Raw genomic sequence first — 22,875 nt, forward strand, 5'->3', positions numbered from 1 at the left:
TTTCCTTACCTTCTAAAGCTGGTGTTAACAAACATTACAGTAGATTGCTTTAAAAACTGTGTCCATATGTTGGGCCTGATTTATTCAAGCTCTCCAAGACTGAAGAGAAAGTATATTATTATGGATAATCCAGCAAACCTGGAATTTCTTAAAGCAATTTGCTAATATTTGGCAAATGTTCCCAATCCTGGACAAGATTCCTTCTAGGTTTGCTGAATCACCAATGTTCACCATAATAGTCTAACTTCTGCAGTCTTGCAGAGCTTGAATAAATCAGGCCCATTATGTTTACTCCTCTCCAGGTTTGCGTTCATATTAGCCAAAGAGAGTTCATATCTGAACATTCTGGGTAGACTTATGCAAATGTTTTTTTTGTGTTTGCTTTGTTTAAATGTTACCATGTCTGAAGGTGTGTCGAACTCACTACCACACGACTGACTTTATTAATCAGGTTAAACATGATTTTTAGTAGGTAAAAACTAAGAACACTTTTGATACTATGTCAGAGTAATCCATTTGACTCTCACTAATTACTATTTTCGATAAAATTATATGAAAAAAATAAAAGCAAATCAGTGCATAAATAACATTGTAAACCCTAAAAGCAAATAATGTAATACAAATTGATAATTTATGAAAAAATGTTTGGTAGGTTAGTAAAAATAAAAGTTAGCCCTCAATAAATTGGCTTTGGATGATCAATATATTGTAGACTAAAATGACAATTTATTTACAACTCTTGTTCAAGAAATGTAATTGAGAAACTAAAAACCTAAAACATAACTGATGACAAAATCATAACACACGTAACAATTTGTGGTGAAAAAGACAGGGAGACTGTGTTTCCATTTACATCATAGAATGTACTGTTGTCGAAGCTTTCTGTTGTGTTGCCCAAATCTTCAAAATTTCCTCTTGGTAAGAGAAGTTTGGAGATGAGACTGCTTAGTTTTGATTCCATGGTCGAAGGAAGTCGTTCAGTTGGAAAAGGAATATAATAGGTAAAGTTTTGTTCTGTTGGGTCAAGACAGATGCCTTCTTGTGACCTTTTAAATATAACATTACTTAGGTCAATGCCTGCCAAAGTTGTCGGAGATGAGCAGGGAATGTCACGAACCAGCTTATAACTCTCCATCCATTCTCTGAGCCATTCAATCCTGCAGTCACATTCCCATGGATTTTTAAAAAGAAACAGTCTTCCTATAAAATAAACTGGCTGAAAGACCTCAAACGGTAAGGTTGTCAAATTGTTGCTATTTAGATGTAAGGCTACTAAGCTGGTGAGATTTTCAAACGCTCCTTCCTCAATATAGCTTATTTTATTTCGGTCTAGATATAGGACTTCCAACTCAATTAGATCTTGAAACCAAGCAGATGAGATATTGTGTATGTTATTTCCACCCATGTTCAACATTTTTAGTTTTTTCAGTCCTTTGAAGGAGTTTTCAGGCAGCTCATTCAGGAAATTGTCATTAAGAAAGAGGTACTCCATCTTCTGGCAATCCTGGAAAGACTTATCATGAATTACATTTATCCTATTGTCTTGGAGGTTAAGATATGTAAGATTCGGCAAATCCTGAAGAGAGTTATAGGCAACAGCCTCAATTCTATTACTCTCCAAGTAAACATGAGTCAAATTGCGCATCCCTCGGATAGCTCCTGGAATTCTCCGAAAATTGTTCTGAAAAAGCATAAGTTCCTCTAGTAAGGGAAGGTCAACAAATATTCGGTCAGGAATATTGAACAAATTGCAGTCTGCTAAATCCAGTTTTACTAATTTTTTTAGGGCAGAAAATGTTCGAGTGTGTAAATAGCGTATATACTCATTGTGAGCCATTTTGAGCTCAATTAGGTTGGGCAGCCCTTTGAAGGCCCCTGGGGTGATGAAAGAAATGTTGTTGTGGCTAAGTGAGAGACATTTTAACGAAGGCAAAGTCCCAAAAGCCCGCTCAGAAAGAAATTTTATGTTGTTTTTATCTAGGTTAATAAAGAAAGCTTCACATGGAAATTCATTAGGGATCTCTTGGAGTCCTATTCGATCACAGAGTACAGAACAGTTTCGTTCCTGAGTACATACACAGTTTGATGGACAAGAGCGGAAGCAGGACCATATGGCATAAAGTGGCTGGATAAACAGGAAGGCTAAGAAAAAAATACAATGGTTAAGTAAGTATAATTCAGAATCAAGAAGTACCAATGCATCTGTAAATGAGAGAATATTTGAGAGACAAATACATAGTGTTCCCTTGACAGATTCTGTGTTTCCGTACTGTTTATAGACAGACATCATGGGAATAAAAATTTATGAAATGTAATAGTTACAATAAAACTAACTCTAAAACAATGGAAAAAAAACTTAGGGTAGTGGGTTTTATAAAGAATACACTTTTATTACATGGCTCACTACAAGGTTCCTACACTGTCCTACTCAATGAAAACATGCAAATGCCACAAGCACACATTTAATTTTTACCCTTCTTTAGATATACCAGGTTTGTAATGTATATGTAATAAACTCTCATGGTTCTTTTACACAGACTTTCTTACCTCCCACATGTATCCCATGTGACATATGAGCAGCAGAAACATTTTTTTAGTGATTAAATATATTGTTTTTTTTTACTTTTTACATATCAGTCAACCAACTCACCACCTTAGTTAGGAAACCATAAATCATTTTTCTAACATATTCCCTGCATCTGTAGTCTTAAATACTTCTCATAGATTGGGTGACCTTAGCTAAAGCTTGGCAATCCAAAACTGTCTCTATAGCAGGAATTATATAAAAACTCAACTGGATCATGGCCAATGTCAAACTCACACTATTTAAAGTCTAAGGAAACTTAGACATACATTTCAATAAGGAAGACGGAACCTAAATTTCCACAGGTACCAGGAAAACAAATACAAAATTGTTACATACTGGCATAGAACCCCTAACATCCTGTATGATATCTACTCTTTAGTCATTCAAACCTACTAAAAATGTGGTGCTTCTCCAGGAGATATATTATACATTTTCTGATCCTCCCAAAACCTGAAGGACTTCTTGGACCAGGTCCACACTATTCTTCAAAGGTCCACAGAATACATTATCCTTAAAATTGCTCATTTTTTAACTCTACACTACATTACACTTCCCCTGAGTTTTATAAAAAACAATGGTGATAATTTATGATTATCCTGTAAAGTCAGAATGTATAATGCATAAACAAAGCTTTCTGCAAGCTTATTGCAACTTTCCCAAAGCACCCTTCAGCTGAATAAAGATGTTGATGGCCTGCTGGCTATAGCTTGAAACAAGTATATAGCAGGCATTAAATGCTAAAGCTTTATGAAAGCCATCTAAAGACACCGGCAAAATATCTATATAAAGCTCCAGTAAGAATTTCCTTAGGAAATCTGTAGATTTCTAGGCTTTCTGGATCACCCAGGTTCTCCCATAATAGTCTATCTTCTCCACTCGTGGAGAAATTTGATAAATCAGGCCTATTCTGTACCTGCTACACTATATTAAGAAAAAGGGTCAGTGATTGATGAATTAGGGAGGAGCCAGTTATGAAATTTAAACGTGGTGAGAAGTATCACATACTTTGAAGGTCAAAGAGATGCAGTTTAGATGTGAACTTAAAGGTTTGTACAATGACTGTAAATAAGATCTTATAAGTATTACCATTGAAGATCAGAAGACAGATGGAAAAATTAAAATGAAATGTTGATTAGTTTCTCTGGGATATTGTGCTTTGTACAATTTTAGTAAATAAGGAATATTTGCTACACTTGTACAATTTAAGTTATTTTACTATGGGCAAATGCATTATGTATCATCACTTAGTATGTCAGAATATTGTAAGCTAGACTGACTTGAATCATCGTACTTTTGTACAGTTGAGGAATATTCTATGTTTTAAAACTTGCATATGTAAGGTACAGTTAATACATCACTTAATTTTGTTGACTAATCTATTTATAAAAGATTCTGCCACATAAGCTACAATGCCAGTTTGGCCAATGGTAAATTAAATTGTGCCTTAAAGCCATTGTCACATAGAATCAGCATTATAAAGCTGACATGTCTGATAATACAGTAATTAAGAGTGGCTGACACATAATAATGCATGTTTTGTTTAATTACACTGGCATGTCTAAATTTGCCATGACTTAAGTGTGTGCAGAATGAAATGGATTTATTATGTTAATATAGGATACAGATTATAGCATCACTGAGTTTCAAGAGAACAAGTACAAATCCCTGGCAGAAGATTTATGGCGTGTTTGACAGCTGTCATTTTCTGTAGACAGTAATTGTTTTGTATTCACCTGTGAACACTAACTCACTGGAGTCATTTGCTGAATAAAAACAAAACACAGTAAAAGCCATAACGCTACCAATAATATTTGTATGAATTTTGTTTTATTCATTTTGAAACCCCTTATTTCACCATTTCGTATTTTGCCTGAGCTGACATTAATGTGGATACATAATAAAATGTTAATTTAAAGTTAGTTAAGCCTTGCTTACATGGACAGATAAAGCATAACACCTTTTTCTAAGAAGAAACGCAGCCGAAAGATCTCTTCAAGGTCCGCCATCTAACTAAAAGCCTAGGCAATAAAACATATAGCCTTGCTGGACCCGGGAATCTGAGCTAAGACTGGCTAATCCTCTCCTTAAATCATGTTACAAAGGTTAGGGTGATGTGGTTGGAGCAGCATTTTCACTAGAAAAGATATTTTATCTTGGGTTGTTGCACCATGATCTCCAAAAGAAAACCAAGAGAAAATGGCAGGTGGCTGAACTCCTCAGAATCCTCTAAAGGCAAAAGTATCAGGTTTGAGTGATAAAAAGCAATGGACTGCACAGTAATGTTCCTCTGCCATGTTCTTTCAAACAACGTTATTTACCATTAGTCAACCCACCTGGCTCCACTCCGACATGTTTGCCTTGGAACAACATGGAAGAGAAACTGCAGTGTGCAGTCCATTACTTTCTTTCCACCTTACAAGAGGAAAATGTATCCCAGCAGGCTTGGTGCACTCAAGGATGGTCTACAGCAGTGGTCGACAACCTTTTCGGACCAGCAGACCACTAAATTTACCGGCTCTGGACTGGGTGTCACTCAAAGGGAAATAAACTTCCCCTTTAGTGACATCATAATGCCAGAACCTGCCCACTCTCTTATTGCAGGCTCAGATCTGCAATGGGAGAGTGGTCAGGTTGTGTTCAGAGTCACAACCCGCCCACTGCCCTGAGCCCGGGACCTGTACAGTGGACATGCTTCTCCTGACCCTGTTTGGGGGTGCACCGGCCAGAGCCGCGGACCAACGGTTGACGACCGTGGGTCTACAGGACAGAATAAGCACTATGCAATCACATTTACATCAGTGTTGAGTGAACTTACAATTTAAATTTTATTACCATTTTGGACAATGATAATATATAGCCATGTGGTTATTCATGCACCAAGTGAAATTGATCCCAATATTAATTACATTGTGGTCCCATTTTAGGATGTATAAATCTCAATTATTTTGTAGTGTTTTATGTTCTAATAACGTGTACTATGGAATTTAAATGTTAAGATTCTAACACTATTACAACTATCATACAGCTTGTTAAGGCTTACAAACAGCAAGGTATTATGTACACTGTATATAAACAGAAATGCACATCAGTAAGAAACTCAAGCTTGGTGTTAAAAAAGCTTGTAACAGCTAATCTTAAAGTAAAGCCTTTTATGGGATTTTATATAGCAATCAGAAACTACAATCAATTAGTTTATTTATATATTAAAAAGCTTTATAGCTGCAATTTTATATTATCTATAGTACAAAGGAACATATTTAGTCTGATAATAACATTATCCCCACTGGGAAAAAGAAGTAAAATCTTAATGGTGTGTTTAATAACTTGATAAGATTTATTCTATTATAATGAGGGACATCACCCTGTCGGTCAAATGGCATGTGCCAATAGGATCTCTACATGTATTCTAGATATCAAATGCTACCTCTGATGAAGCAGGGTTATTGTTCTTCTGCGAAACACATGGGGTTAACAAAATGATTGAGATCGTATGTTGTTTTTTTGTTTTTTTAACATGCAAAATTGGTGTTTTTCAATGTATATTTTAAAAAGTTTCTGGCATTTTTATTTAAATTTGTTTTTAAGTATATGATGTCTTTAAAGTCCCATCAAGATCTCTAACTGTATTTTTTCAGATTAAGAAATACAATATCTCTCTCTCTTTCTCTCTCTCTCTCTCTCTTTTGCTTAGCAACAAAGACATTTGTGGTATTTTTTCATAATAATACAAATACAATATTTTTTTACCTTTGAATTTTTGAATCTAATAAAAATGTCCACCACCACCCACCACTCATAGTCATGTATTCAATTAACAATGCAGTATTTGAAATTATTTCTAGAACATGAGATTATATGTAGAGCTTCCAAAAATTATAAATGAGACATGCCACTAAAACAATATTTTTCCAGGCTAAGCAATTGTATATACTCCCATCTCATACAGTGCATAGGAGATATATCCTACAAGTAATTGTATGGTATATACTACTATAGTAGTTGCCAAGCCATTGAAATATATTAGAAATGGGGTTGCAAGAAAGCGGCCAGAGTACTGTCTCTAACATTTGGCCCCAAATAACCTCAACACATGAGTCTTCAAATCCCCTGAGGAAGCCAACTGGAGAGAAACGCGTCGGAATGAGACTCTAATATGTGCTGATTTGCCCTATTTTTACTCAGATCCCCCTAGATTTGTAAGGAGTCATGTGAATCTAGAACATTACCATTAACACCAACTTACGTTCTAAGTGTATATATGTATCACAATGTTATAATTTGTTAATTTCTTCTCTTTTTTTGTTAAATATTGTACTGAATAAGGGATTTTAATATTTTTAACATACGAGTTTGCCACAAAAAGCCGCTTTCTTGCAACCCCATTTCTAATATACTCCCATCTCATAGTCAACAAGTAATGAGGTTTTACCATGTAAAATGTTGGCAAGCATCACTTGTTCCATTAGACCGGGGCATTTCAGATTACAGCCAGAAGTGGAGGTCTAAAACAAAACAGAATGTGTGAAATGATTGCATTCTGAATTTGTATGTTAATTATTATAACCTTCATCTGAAATACATCACAGTAAAAGTAGCAATTTATGAACAACTGTAACAAAAACTGACAAGTAATAATAAATCCCTGCAAACACCAGATATCTGCAGTGACCCATTACAGCCTATCAAACATTAGCTTGTTGAAAAAAATGTATACTAATGAAGACTAAACTGTGTCTGGTTTGTCTGGGATACTGCAAAACATTGCTCCCAGCATCGTATTAATAAAGTATTAGCTGCAAGTATACTAATAAATATTTTATATCCAATGAAAAACTAAAATAGCTGCACTAAAATGCATGCAAATCACTGATGTTATTCTGGAATGTTTCCATATTACATTTAAAGCATAGTATTTAATAGTGCATTATCATTCTTGTAAAATTAAGAAAAATATATTCAGCAAAAAAAAAATATATTTACAATAGTCATGGAAAAAAGAAATTATGAGCAGTATACACATTATATTACTGTTATCCACTATTTAGATAGTATTACCTTTCCTTTGTTATGATGTTTCAAAGACATCCTTGCCAGATTTTGTTTCTAAAGTATTAACAGATTATGTGAAAGGCGTTTCAGAAAGAAAGAGACAGAAAGGAAGGCAGAAAGAAAGAAGGAGAGACAGACATTTCCTATAACTAGATAAGGGACATAAACTATATTTGTTATTCTAAACCTATCACTGAGGAATTATCAGATCAATATAAACCAGTGCTTCATTTTCCAGTCAAAGACCTTTAGTGAAGTGCAATACAATTTGTACCATCGTACCAATTGAGATGAAATGACTTTTGGCCATTTCAAATATGTGATCATGTAAAGAACATGTGTTTATTTTCAACATTCACTACAGGGTTAGTACAGGTAACTTCAATCACACTGTACTAAATCAAACATAGACTTTCTATACAATTAGTCTATCTATACAATCGATACAATTAGTGCCCAACTCTATTCCAGCGACTGTATCAAAACTACAAAATAATAGACACATATATAGATATTACCTAAGTCTTCGGTTAGCTTTTTCCTTAGTTCTTCTACTCAAATTGCCATCCTCTCCTGTACATTGTTATTCATTTGGCTTGTCTTTCACTGAAAGTGATCATTTAATGGCACCAAAATCCTCAGTATCAAATGGGGATTAGAAGAGAGAAGTAAGAATGTGATTGCTTCACAAGCAAGGCACAGATCGTTGATAAATCAGTCTGCTCTTTGCTCTGCCCACAATAATGTCACAGTCTCATTTTTGGCTTTGATCCATGCTAGTGATATTGCCACAAATCCATTGAGGTATTAACGGAAGCGAAACAGATTGCACAGTGTACTTTGTCCTTGGTTTTGATGTGTGATGAATTTTAATATGTTGAAGAATAATAAGAGAATAACATGCATAACTTCTTTCTAGGAGTTCTATTTAAAGTGAGTCATTTTACTTTTTTAAAGTAATATTCATAAGCACAAGATTTTTGTAAGTGTCCTGCTCATATTTTTCAATAAATGCTGAAAAAAAACGATGTTTTTAACTTTTTTTTTCTTGTCCATGCAGACCAAAGCAACAAATTTGCTATACACAATGACATACCTTTCTTTCACCAATTAATCAGTATTCATTAGTACGAAATGCCCAGTACTTCTGTGTATGGAGAATCACATCACTCACTTTGCGTGAAAATTCTGCATCAATCATAAAGCACCATCACTGTTAAATAAGGAAAACCTTCTCAGTCTTTCTAAACAATGTGGTGCCCTAACATGCTCCTACCAATTGGCTTCCCTTTGTAACAAAAGCTTCTGCTTCCCCTTTTTACCCTTATATGCACTGCAGTGGGGTAAAACAACCATAGCTACTTGCTCCAGTCCTCAGCAGTTTCAGCTGTGAAGTATAATGCCAAATGGGAGCAGTGAAGGAATAAAGTAAAGATATGTGCTGCAAAGGAGAGGGGGTAAAAGTAAACATAATGATGCAACAACAAAGCATGGGTTCACTTGACTGATTACAATCCCAAACTTTATGTATAAAGTAAAATGCATTGCTTGTTTTTTATTAAATAATATAATTACATTTTTATTCTATCCTTATATAAATTCAGAACCTTTTGAAGGGTTTGCAAAACGTACAGCTATAGATATAGTATAGTGACATCTGCACAGTGTCGGTATCAAAAGAACAGCCTGGAGCAGCCGAGTGAAAGGAGGTGGGCCGAAGGCATCCATGACACGGGGCTAGGGGAAGCATAGGGAGATTGAATGAAAGGAAGTTTTTGATAGACTAAAGGGAGAAGGTAGGGGATAGGCTGGAAGTTTGAAAATAGGGAGGAGAAAGTAGGGGTTAAAAGATGGAAGAAAGTAGAGGAAGTGGTGGGAAGTTTTAGGAAAGTGAGAGAGCGAGCTTCCTTCCCACCCATCCCAGATGTGGGATCTCCAAAAAGGTATGGTTAATTGGAATCACCTTTAGGATGGTTTTAAGGAGAGGCTGCAAGTAGTGTACTTGTTCTTAAGCTGGTGGGCTCTGTGGCTGAGAACAGAAGTGATGGTTTTTGGAAACTCCTCTTGGTGGTATAGTGTAGTGAGCGGTGTTTCAGAGGGCTCACAACTGGGAAGGAAAAACAGTTTTGAAAAGGCACAAATTTTAGATTTAAAAGGTTCAGGTTTTGAAAAAATGTAATTAGTATTGTTACTAAGGGTAATTTATTTTTATTATTTATTGTTGATATTAATATGCTTGTTACTAAAAGGTTTTGGTTATTGTAAATGTTTAAAAATAAAATGTTCCCACAAAAGGAGTGTGGTTTGAGTGTGTGGTGAGCGTGGTGTGAAAATGCAGGAGGGCGGAGTGAAAGAAGGGAACATAAGGGTGTAGTAAGTACAGGGCAATCCTCCTAGCTACATGTTACTCCTTTTTTTGACTGGACAATAATGTCCCATGTGCACAAATCAATATATGCCAATACACTTGTTAAATCCTAGACCTATGCCTTTGGAGCCTTATTTCTATATCACAGGCATGGTAGTAAAACACATCCAATAAAGTTTTATTACTTTAGTTTACATAAAAATAATATTCAAACATATGTGGGAGCTGTTTTATCTGGCTTAAGACTTGTGTCTACTCAGTCCTAAGATTTATCAAGCTCTGCCATACAAGCACAGCCCTGTCCAAAAGGGCAAGAGATCTGGCCTTTCTCTGCTGTTGTTTCATGTTCACAGACAGGTTTCCTACCCATCCAAATCTTTTGAATGTATTATGAAAGCAGAAGCAGCTCATCAACTCATTAGAATGCTCCTGGTGCTGCAAAACAACTGATTAAATTGTGCTACTTCTCCCACTCCAAGTCTGAATTCTGCTATACATTTGTTGCAAGAGGCTGATACCACGTCACATTAAGATACTTTCAATGTTTGGTATTGAGAAAATAAATGTAAAGTTTATAGCCATCCAATTTTTTTTTTAGTTTAGTATAGAACGGGGGAGAGTTAAACCTCCCATCATTTTTGTTGCTACACCCCACTAGGGAGATTTCACCCCACATTCTGTCCCAAAGACACAAGAAATCTTCACAAAATAAAACAAATGTTCATCCCAGAGGGTTATCTCTGGAGGAATTTCTCTAACTTTCTTTCTTAGAGAGAATAGTCACCAGGACCAATAAAGAGGGTTAATGTCCCCAGCAGTGACACAGCCAGCAGTAACAGACAGAGAGTCTAACCTTTCCCTACTTTACAACAAAAACTTGGTGTAATAGTGATTAGGAGTGGGACATATTTATGTCTTTTATATTCTCCTGAAATTTAACTGAAGATCAAATATTGTAATAAAAGGTTAGAACGATATATAAACATGTGCTGCATAAGTAAAATCATATTGCCAATCTTCTAAAATCTCTTTTTACATTATTTTTGGAAATGTAGCAAAATATGTTTACTCTTGGCTGTATGTGTGGAAAAATAGAAAGTACATTTTCCTTTAATGATTTTCAAGATACAGCCCCCACCTTTTTCAAACTGCTGTGTATGACAACTCCTGTGGAAAATTGGCTTTCTGGGTCCAATTCTTGGGATAACCAAGCAACGCTGCAGAGTACAAAATGTTTCCAGAGCCTTTGTGGAGATAAAATGATGTAGTTTAGATTTCTTGGTTTCAGCTGGGGCCTCTGGGAATGGAATGGCACAAATACTTAAATGTACTTGTCTCACTGACTTCAATATTGCGCTGCTCAAATAACCTACTTAAAACCAAGCTGGCTACAAAATAGAATGCTACATAGCATAAACCCAAACTGCAATTATTGTCGAAATGACTTGCATGTCACAGATACAACATATTACATCATATACGTGAAACCTGATTTTAAAACCACTATTGGTCTGTGTCAAAGGTAGACTACCAAATGTTTTAGTTTAAATTGATTTGGAAGGAAATGGCTGTTAGGATTGTGGGGACAGAAAAAAAATCACTAAATGAATGGATTAAAAGATGGCAATCTCTGTCAATTTTTTTTTTCTGTTAAGTTTGTCAAGGACATTTGCTTTCTCTTACTATGCCAGTGACAAACCTGGTGGGTAGCCTGTCTGGCCAATCTGGCCCAGGTTGTCCTGATGTGGTGGCCAGCTGCCAAATGCAGGTCCAGAAACAAGCCAAGGTTGTCAATGATAATACAGTAAGGTTGTTATCTGGTTACTTGATTCATTGTGCCTTCCTTGTTGATTGGAGAAGCTACATGTAGCTGCAACCCACAGCAGCCAAAAATATAATGTTCCTCCAGGAGGTCTGCGGGATCACTTTATCATACTGCCAGTCTGAACCAGCCCTAATACCAGAACTTTCATTTACTTACCTTTACTTGATAAAAGCCCTCCATCCATGTACACAAATTTTACAACTAATTCTGCACTGTCTAAGCTTCCCTCTTCATTCCAAGGCTCGCCAATCTGTTCAGCTCCACCATCTTTATTGTTCCACCTTCCTGGTTATTCCTAATGTCTCCCGAAAACGCACTGTGCAGCTGTAAGATCAGGTGATTTGTCTTCCTCCAAAAGGAAAAAAAAAACATCTGCCAATCTTACTGAATATTTGTGAGATTGAGTGCCTCTTTTCTTTTTACATTGGAGGAAGCCCCCGAAAAGCCTGATCTTGGGCATGTGAATTAAGTGTCCCAGGAGGCTGCAGGTTTCCCTTTAGTCTTTACCACTGTGTCGCTAAAGACAGAAATTTAAACAGAAGGTATTGTAGAAAATGTTAAAAATTATTTTTTTTTCATGATATAAAAAGCATAGATACTCTTTTAGATAATGTTGAAAATGTGATAATAGGTCCGCTTTAAAAAAACTTTATATGGTGAGGCATAATGCTTAACATAATGAAAAACATTTTTTGGGATTACACACATTTAATGGTTTTCCATGCAGGGAAGCTTATGGGCATGGTTCTTTTTATGACAGGCACAGGGACATACAGTATGCCTAAATTTAATTATACAACTTGATAATCAGTCATAATGATGATTGTGCATCTCTAAAAAGATGAAATAATCATCTGATGTAGTAAATAAGTAAAACGTTACTATGGCATTTTCATAATTGAATTTTATGTAATATATTTATTTATAATACTTTATATAGCAGTAAATATGTTCTATAATTTTATGTACAAGGCTAAGACAATGTTTATTTTGGTGCTAGTGTATCTCTACTTGATTTATGACTGCAGAAAACTATAGCGTAATCTACCCAAGTACAGAGTAAACATTTTGTATAAGTGCATGTTCGATAAAAAACCTTACTTGTAGGTGGATCCCTGCCAAATACTCAATCTGTTAATGAGACAAACTATTTTAGCTGGGTAAAAAGCAAGCCACCATGTGTTTATGGGATTTCTGTCACTTAAACAGAGCTAGAACAGATGCGGATCTTAACAGTGTGTCGGCAATCCACTTTGAATTTTCCATTTCAAGCTTCAAAAATTTGAGAATACAATCAGCTACCATTAACATTACATTTGCTGTTTTCTTGGAACTTATTGCTTTGATTTGAAACTGTCATCTTAAATAAGAGATTGTTTACTACTGCTGTAAATGCATTTCATGAAAGAATATTCAGAGATAGAGATATGGAGACAATTCTAATGGCATTGTAGACAGGATATAAAAAACCATTGTACTTTACATTTTTTTCACTCTTTACTTGGGCAGTAATAAACTGCCACATGAGTGATTTAGAATAAAAAATATCCTAATAACTGTCCATGTTTAGTTTAAAAGTAATGTTAGTGGGAATATATAAAGATGTTCTGATCTCCCCTCAAACTTGAGTCATGTCACATGAGACTGTTAGAGATGACTGGAGTTACAGCCCCTCTACAAATCTTCTATGACCCCTATAAAATGACTTGTGCCACATATGATATTTCAAGCAAAGTACATGATACAAACATAAGGATGATAAGAGTTAAGAAAACACAAAACAAAGGATTAACAGTACAGTAGAACTGAAGTAATAGCTGGTCTAAATAATATTTTCACTGCACAAAACCCCTAAGGGCCACATTGTAAAAGTCAAAGAGCTGCATATGACCCCAGCCATAGTTTGGGCATCAGGGCCTTAAAAGTTTATACTGACACATATTAATTATCATACATGCACTTAACACAAATAACATTTGTATACCTAATAGTATGCCCACATAGTTTACCTTATTTATGGTAATATGAATTCTGTGAAATTCTTTGAAGGATAAACATATAAAACGCCATGTGTGGTTAATAGTAAGACAGTAGGAACATTCCTGAAGTAAATTGTAAAAAAATTTGTTTTTTAGAACCCAACTGCAGATTGGCACCCCACCCCCACCTTTAAATAATTATTTATGTGCAACAATCACAGCAAGTGCTTAAAAACCGAGACATTATTAGAGTTTGTTACACACTTTATTTGAGGACACAGCGCCCTCTGTTGGTGCCCAACAATAAGGTAAACAAGAAAAAAAAGAAGCTAATACAGAACTAATTAGGGTTCCCTAAGGGTTAATAGGGCACTTAAATGTTATGTAACACAGGGGAAGCTGCAATTTCTCTGGTTTTAAATTGACAAAGGGTAAGCCATTTTGCAATATCTATTATCTCTGAAGGATTTTATTGCTGAGATATCAGTGCTTAGGTCAGTTGGCAGACTTACTAATTCCATCATAAAAAGAATCCTACTTTAACTGCTAGATATCATTATTCACTTAAATTTAAAAAGGAAATTTCTAAACATTTTTTTATGAGGAAGTAAGTAAACAGTTAAACAGTGGAGAAGCAGTTGATATTGTATACTTGGAGTTTGCAAAAGCATTTGAAACTGTACCCCACAGACAGTTAATATGCAAGTTAGGGTCAATAGGTTTAGAAATAAAATGATAAATAAATGATTTTGGGGTTTGGGATTAAAAGTACCATTTCTGTTTTTGCAGATGGCACCAAACTATGTAACGGAATTAAGTCCATACAGGATGTCTATAATCTAGAAGCAGACCTGGATGTACTGTTTGATTGGGCAGCAAATTGTGGCAGATTGTGGCAAATGATATTTAATATAGATAAATGTAAAGTTATGCACTTGGGCGCTAACAACATGCATGCTTCATACTGTCTAGGGGGAATACACTTGGGGGAGTCAGAAATGGAAAAGGATCTGGGGGTTCTGGTAGATCATGGACTTAACTACATGCAACAACATGACTTAACAACATAGACCAGGGGTCTGCAACCTGCGGCTCCGGAGCCGCATGCGGCTCTTCAGCCTCCTTGTTGTGGCTCCCTTCGGCTGCCGCGGGGAGATCTCTGATGGGGGATCCCCTTCCTCCCAAGACACTGCGGAGGAGGGGGATTCCCTATCCGGTGTTCTAATGAAAATAATCTACCAGTGAAATAAATCTACCACGGGGCGTGTACAAATGGGTGTGTACAATGACATCCCCCTCCTTTGAACCCCAATTCCTCTGGAATGAGGAGATGTACAAAACCAAAAATGTAGGTTCAAGTGGGGGACACCTGTGACTAACACCCCCTAAAATTTAATTATTAGGCTATCATCAGAACATAAAGAACTCTGCCCATCAAAAAAATCTACCGTTACACATTGCTGGAGGCACCTGAACCCCAATTTCTTTGGAACAGAAAGGGGGTACAGGTGAACAAAATTAGAGGTGCAAGTGGGGGACACCTGTGGCTAACACCTCCTAAAAACTCCACCCATCAAAAAACCCCTACCCTGTTACACATTGTTGGAGGCTTCTAGCACCTAAACCCCAATTTATCTGGAAACGGGGGTACAGGTGAAAAAAATTTGAGGTGCAAGTACGGGACACCTGTGGCTAACACCTCCTAAAAATTCATAAAAACTCTGCCTATCAAAAAAATCTACCCTGTTACACATTGCTGGAAGCATCTAGCATCTGAACCCCAATTTCTCTGGAACGGGGAGGAGGCGGTACAGGTGACCAAAATAGAGGTGCAAGTGGGGGACTCTTATGGCTAACACCACCTACAATTGAATCGCTAAGGCATCGTCAGAAAATAAAGAACTCTGCCCATCAATATAATCTACCCTGTTACACATTGCTGGAGGCTTCTAGCACCTGAACCCCAATTACTCAAGATTGGGGGGTACAGGTGAACAAAATTAAAGCTGCAAATGAGGGACACCTGTGGCTAACACCCCTTAAAATTTCATCGCTAAGGCATCGTCAGAACATAAAGAACTCTGCCCATCAAAAAAATCTACCCTGTTACGTTAGAAGCCTCCAGCTTCTAATGTAACAGGATGATACGTTAGAAGCTGGAGGCTTCTAGTGGCATAGTTCAGTGTTTAATTTATTTCAAAGTAGGCCTACACATGCACACTTGTTGTAACAGGTAAAATTAAAAAAATATTAAAACTTTTAAAAGTTTATAAACTGTGTTATGTTTTGCGGCTCCAGACTATTTTTCTTTAGTGGAAGAGGCAAAATGGCTCTTTTGATAGTAAAGGTTGCTGACCCCTGACATAGACTTAACAACATGCAATGCCAAGCTGCAATATCTAAAGCTAGTAAAGTACTTTCTTGTATTAAAAGAGGAAAAGACTGCAGAGATAGAGACATTATCCTGCCCCTGTACAAAGCATTGGTCAGACCACATCTGGAATATGCAGTCCAGTTTTGAGCACCAGTTCACAAAAAGGACATTATGGAATTGGAGAGAGTCCAGAGAAGGGCAACTAAACTAACAAAAGGAATGGAGGAGCTCAGCTATGGGGAGAGATTAGCTGAACTGAATCTATTCTCCCTTGAGAAGAGACGTTTAAGGGGGAATATGATCTGTATACATGTGTACCTAGGAGGATATTTTGGGCTATCCCCTGGAGAGGGATACGTGGTCCAAGCTATGGGAAGCAGCAAACAAAAGCTCAATATGTACGCTTTCTAAAGAAAATCTTTACAAGATTTTGTTCCAATGGTATCACACGCCAGCTGTGTTGCACCGATTGTTTCCGGATGTAGATCCGGCTTGCTGGCGCTGCGGGTCCCATCACGGGACTCTGGAACATATTTTTTGGTCTTGTCCCCTTATTCAGGGATACTGGGGGAGAGTCGATGCGCTAATTGGGGAGGTGACTCAACAACGATTTGCCCTTGACCTGCTCCACCACCTTCTGGGATTGCCTCTTATGGGCCTCCCTAAACCCACCCGTCAGCTCATTACACATATTTTGGTAGCTGCTCGCACTTTAATTTCCACCAAATGGAAAGCCAGACTGCCCCCCCCCCCCCTTTAGAGGATCTATATGCTCGTATCCAGGATATACGCCTGATGGAGTACCTTACTGGCCTCCTCCGAAACAGGGTTGCGAAATTTGAATGGATATGGGAAACCTAGGATCCCTACTATACCAGTCTACAGGTTTAATATGTCACTGTTCCCGTGTATCAGTGAGCTCCCTACTCACCCTTGTTTGTCTCCCCCCACTCCCTCCCCCTCCCCCCATCCACCTACTTATTATGTTTACGCCCTTTTAATTAATTTTTTGTTCCTTTTTGTTTTATTTACCTATTGTTTATGTATCTTCACCGTTTATTGGGTTTGAAAGAACGGTACTGCACTGCCACTATCTTACTGCCACTTATGCCAGAGATTTATGTAACATTATCGGATGTACCTATTATCCTGTATGTTCACGATATGTTTCTATGTATAAGTCTGATTGTCTCTGTATATGAAAATGTTCAATGCGCATGCGCAGTCAGGGGCCGGTAATTTTAGTGGTCCGCGGGACCGAAAAGGTTGGCGACCACTGATATAGAGAACTCTCTTCCCAATTATTCACTTTGAGATCATTACAAAGAACAAGAGGGCATTCTTTGCGTCTGGAGGAAAAGAAATGTAATCTTTGGATAAGGAAGGGATTCTTCACTGTAAGGTTTGTGAAATGTGGAATAGGCTCCCTCAGGAAGTAGTTTTAGCAAGTTTTATTGGTTGCTTTAAGAAAAAGCTGGATGCTTTTCTTGAAGCACAGAAAATAACTGGGTATTAAAGTTTTAGGATAAAGATAAAAGGGACTGTTTATTCAGGAAGCATCAGATTGCCTTACCGGATCAGGAAGGATTTTTTTTTTTCCAGTTGGAGCAAATTGAACCAGGGGTTTCTTTTTTTGACTTTCTCTGGGTCAAATTTGTCTATAGGAATTATCTGGAATATGGTTATTTCCCTAGAGGTTGAAGATGATGGACTTTTTTCAACCTAAATTTGTAATCCTTTGTAAATGCCAACATTTTATTTAGAGCTGTACAATATATAGGGGCTGTATATGCATGCATAAAACGTACAAACCATGACACAGGAGAGGACCTAGTCCAATTGAGCTTACAATGAATACAGAATGCATATTTGATTTTAAAGAGTATAAAACAGGAGATGCTCTAACATGTAGATGTAGACAGGAATGTCTAAGTGAATTGAAAGAATTATAACATGGAAAGCTCACTGCTGAAATATCCGGGACAAATAAAATATCTTGTGCTCACTGAGCCCACTACAGCAAAATATCACTTGTGGGTTGACTCACCCTATAATTGACTATAAAATGATTGTCCTTCAATTAAACATATCTGGACTGATAACCAATACATAGAAATAAATACCAGCTTCTTTTTGGGTTTTCACTTGCAGGAAAAGATCTGCAGCAGTCATGATTGGAAGGCATGATTTCTGACCCTAAACCTAAATCCCTGTCTGTCTTCAATCCATCAATAACAGACTAGATTTATTATCATTGTGCATGAAACAGGAAGACACTACAGTACTTACTGGAATGACATTGGATAAATAAAATAAAAAAGAAACAGTGCCGCAAAGTGGCCATATGAGCAAATTGCATAAAAAGCTGTAGCAAATAAATTACTTATAGCCATCATAAAGTTAGACAGGATATCAATACATGGAGACAAACGGACTAAAATGTATGTCTTGCAGGAACAAACAGCATGTCCAGCAGTATTTTGGATGAATTATTTATATTAGGACCTGAAATGTATCACCTAAATGTAGTAAAATGGAATCAAGTATTCATTTTACATTTGCTGAAGTTTGAAGTAGAGTAAGCCGCATTTCACTTTTTCTTTTTCACACAAATAGCTGAATTTATTTGGAAAAATATACAATTACACATAATAAAACAGTTGTACCTTCCAGGTGTGGTGCTGTCACTTACCTTCAGAAACATACCTATAGGCATAGATCAGGGGGTTGCAATTGGGCTAGATAAGGTGTGAGAGAGCTGGTACAATATTCTATCAAGCTACTATAAATACTAAACAAATGTTTTTTTATAATAGAAAAGCTGACAGTCAGTCTTTAGGCCCATTTTGTTATTCTTCTCCTCTTCTTACCCCCAACTGTTAGTAGATTTATTGGCTACAGAGCTTGCAATCATCATTGCCAGACTATAATAAATCCTGTCTGACACCAAGTGTAAAAAATGCCAGAGTACCTTTTAACTAAATGTTACTGAAGAGTTGTATTTCTGCAAAACATGTCGGGTAAAGGAGTTAAAGAATAACTGTGCGTAGAAACACTAAAAATTATGTAATAATATAAAAAAAAAAAAAAATTTCCTGACCACCAAACTGCAACATTCAGCATTTGTTGGATGTGGAGGTGGAAAGGTTTAAAACTTAGAGAAGCTAAAATCTTACACTACAAAAAAAAAAAAAAGTTGACGCTGAAAAATACCGAAGTTCAGACAGGTGGTCTGGTGGAGCAACTTGCCCAGCCACGCATCAGCCCCAACTTCTGTGGTAGTTTTAGGCACTGCAGTGGAAGACAGTACTGAACCTCTTACTTCAGCTCTATTATTTCCTTTAGGCTGCAGAAGGTGAGAGGCCACATGCCGCATATCAGCCATGAGCACAGTTCACTGGCTTGAGAACCACATCAACATTAATGTTATTATCTCTCCTGCAATCAATCCTACATTAGGCATACTTTATGTTAAAGTGTAAGTGTTAAGCAAAAAATGTTTTTCTAGTTTTGGATAGAGTGAAGAATGGTCACTAGAGTGAATAAAAATTAAAATAAGGTGCAAGATTCTTGTCATTTTTTTTAAACCTTTCCAGGGCTCTGTCAGAAATACTTCCCCTCATTCCTGGACCTGCTGACAATGTTTTACCAAAAGGAAGTGAAGCTCCCGCTACTGTGTGAACCCCCTTGGTATCCCTACATATAAAGCAAGACCAGCAGTCCTGCATTGTATGTGATGTTGAGAATGGTGACCAATTGAGTAGTAAAGAGAAACAGATTTAGGGAACTAGTCTTATGAAGAGAATGCTTGTAGGAATCTAATATCAATCTTCCCTAGAAAAAAAATAAAACATTTACCCTTGCATTGTGGAGAGGGAACCGTTGAAATTCTATTTTATCCAGTATGAACTTCAAAGTCAAATATATTGGCCCTGATTTATTAAAGTTCTCCAAGGCTGGAGAGAATACACTTTCATCAGTGAAGCTGTGTAATTAACAAACCTGCAATGGATTTCCTAAAAGTCATTAGCTATTTTGTGAGCAAATGATTTTAATCCTGGATCAGATCCATTTTAGGCTTGCTGGAGCACCCAGCTTCACTGCTGAAAGTGTATTCTCTCTCCAGCCTTGGAGAACTTTAATAAATCAGGGCCATAGTGTTTTGTATCAATGTATACCACTGGTTGACTGCAAAACCGTTATATTGTTATGTTAAATATTTGCGTTACATGTATCTTCAAATTTATTGCTTTCCATATGTTCACCTTTTTCTGACGTCTTCTGGTAGTTGTTGCGATGCCTAAAACTCTCAAATAGAACAAGGCTGCTACAATAAAGAACTTCAGCCAGTTATGGAATGGGCACAACTTTCGCAAACTCAGGGCAAGCTTTGTTTCAACAGATCAAAATCAACTACCGTATTTTTCGCCGTATAAGACGCTCCGGAATATAAGACGCACCCAATTTTAAAGGAGGAAAATCTAGAAAAAAAGATTCTGAAAGATTATTCCTTCTGATCACTCATGTGCCATTCATACCGGTATTCCCCTTCTGATCACTCTCTACCTTTCAAATTCCCTTTCTGATCACTCTGTGTCATTCAAACTCCCCTTCTGATCACTCTGTCATTCAAACTCCCCTTCTGATCACTCTGCTTTTTTTCTATTGTACTGCAGTTAGGACAGGGAACAGCAGGTGGCGCTGTGCCGGCTTCTTTCGCTTTGCTTTACAGACAGGAGAAAACACGATGCTGGCAGAGGAGAGGAGAGACACGCTGCAGCCCGAGACACACGCAGGATCCGGGTATCGGGTGAGTATAATATTTTAATTATTTTTTTTAACACATTTGTCGTATAGGACGCACTAACTTTCCCCCCCCAGTTTTGGGGAAGAAAAAGTGCGTCTTATATGGCAAAAAATACGGTAGCTAAAGTTAGTCCATAAATATTTGGACAGAGACAACTTTTTTCTTATTTTGCTTCTGTACATTACCACAATTATTTTTTAATGAAACAAGTCAGATGCAGTTGAACTGCAGACTTTCAGCTATAATTCAGTGGGTTGAACAAAAAGATTGCAAAAAAATGTGAGGAACTAAAGCCTTTTCTTAACACAATCACTTCATTTCAGAGACTCAAAAGTAATTGGACAAACTAAAAAGCTGAAAATAAAAAGTTCATTTCTAATACTTGGTTGAAAATCCTTTGCTGGCAATGACAGCCTGTAGTCTTGAACTCATGGACATAACCAGATGTTGGGTTTCCTCCTTTTTAATGGTCTGCCAGGCCTTTACTGCAGCGACTTTCAGTTACTGTTTGTGGGCCTTTCTGTCCGAAGTTTAGACAAGTGAAATGCATGCTCAATTGGGTTCAGATCAGGTGACTGACTTGGCCATTCAAGAATATTCCACTTCTTTGCTTTAATAAACTCCTGGGTTTCTTTGGCTGTATGTTTTGGGTTATTGTCCATCCGTATTATGAAACGCCTCCCAATCAATGTGATTGCAGGATTTGAGCAGACAGTATGTCTCTGAACACCTCAGAATTCATTTGGCTGCTTCTGTCCTGTGTCACATCATGGATAAACACTAGTGTCCCAGTGCCACTGGCAGCCATGCACGCCCAAGTCATCACACTGCCTCCGCTATGTTTTACAGATGATGTGGTATGCTTTGGATCATGAGCTGTTCCACACCTTCTCCCTATTTTTTCTTGCCATCATTCTGGGAAAGGTTGATCTTGGTTTCATCTGTGCAAAGAATGTTTTGAGGACTGTGCTGGATTTTTTTAGATGTTTTTGAGCAAAGTCCAATCTAGCCTTTCTAGTCTAGAGGCTTATACCTTGCAGTGCACCCTCTATTTACTTTCATGCAGTCTTCTCTATATGGTAGACTTGGATATCGATATGCCTACTTCCTGGAGTATTGTTCACTTGGTTGGGTGTTGTGAAAGGGTTTCTCTTCACCATGGAAATGATTCTGCCATCATCCACCACTGTTGTCCTCAGTGGATGTTTAGGTCTTTTGGTGTTGCTGAGTTCACCAGTGCTTTCTTTTGCATATAACAAACTGTAGATTTTGCAAGTTCCAATATGTTAGCAATTTCTTGGATGGGTTTTTTTCTGTTTTTGCAGCTTAAGGATGGCTTGTTTCACCTACACAGAGCTCCTTTCACTGCATGTTTGTTCACAGCAAAATTTTCCACATACAAACACTCCCCCTCAAATAAACGCCAGGCCTTTTATCTGTTTAATTGATAATGACATAACAAAGGAATTGCCCAACCCAGACTATGAAATAGCCTTTAAGTCAATTGTCCAATTACTTTTGAGCCCCTAAAATGAAATGATTTTTTTATTTTTTTTTTTTTAACAAAAAAAAAAACTTTAGTTCCTCACATTTTATGCAATCTTTTTGTTCAGCCCACTGAATTAAAGCTGCAAGTCAGGCAGTTCAACTGCATCTGAGTTGTTTCATTAAAAATTGTGGTAATGTGCAAAAACAAAGAAAAAAGTTCTGTCCAAATATTTATGGACCCAACTGTATATGCACTATAAACACTGGGTAATAGCCATGTTAGTCTTACAGGAATGAATGCCCAGGTGTTTTATTTTCTTAGAGACTAAAATATTAATCCAGTAAACTGCTGGGAATTAATAAGAAAAGGTATAGGCAATTAAACAAGAAACACAAAG

The 22,875-nt window shown here is 37.0% G+C and overlaps 2 protein-coding genes across 4 annotated transcripts in view; one reads left to right on the plus strand and one right to left on the minus strand.

Moving 5' to 3' along the window:
* Positions 1-22,875, plus strand: part of LOC140341373 (large ribosomal subunit protein uL2) — a 331,097-nt gene that overhangs the window by 259,813 nt on the left and 48,409 nt on the right. The gene's annotated exons all lie outside the window — the stretch shown is intronic.
* Positions 685-8,335, minus strand: NYX (nyctalopin). Of its 2 annotated transcripts, XM_072426912.1 has the most exons (4): positions 8,155-8,335; positions 7,643-7,690; positions 7,017-7,089; positions 685-2,142 (listed from the first exon to the last, which is right to left on the minus strand). In XM_072426912.1, exons 2-4 carry the CDS (start codon positions 7,670-7,672, stop codon positions 773-775), a joined length of 1,473 nt encoding a protein of 490 aa, XP_072283013.1. In that variant the 5' UTR covers positions 7,673-7,690; positions 8,155-8,335; the 3' UTR covers positions 685-772. The 2 variants fall into 2 exon arrangements, with proteins under 2 accessions (XP_072283013.1, XP_072283021.1); XM_072426920.1 differs by lacking the exon at positions 7,643-7,690.

This window comes from Pyxicephalus adspersus, chromosome 1 (assembly GCF_032062135.1).
Source record: "Pyxicephalus adspersus chromosome 1, UCB_Pads_2.0, whole genome shotgun sequence".
Classification (NCBI taxonomy): Eukaryota; Metazoa; Chordata; class Amphibia; order Anura; family Pyxicephalidae; genus Pyxicephalus; species Pyxicephalus adspersus.

What these genes read in the sequence shown, in the direction of transcription:
- NYX (XM_072426912.1), bottom strand. Translation starts at nt 7,672, where the DNA reads ATGTCTTTGAAACATCATAACAAAGGAAAG. An exon ending in AACATCATAACAAAGGAAAG is followed by an intron (nt 7,090 to 7,642) that starts GTAATACTATCT and finishes GTTTTGTTTTAG; the next exon opens with ACCTCCACTTCTGGCTGTAA. An exon ending in GCTTGCCAACATTTTACATG is followed by an intron (nt 2,143 to 7,016) that starts GTAAAACCTCAT and finishes TTTTTTTCTTAG; the next exon opens with CCTTCCTGTTTATCCAGCCA.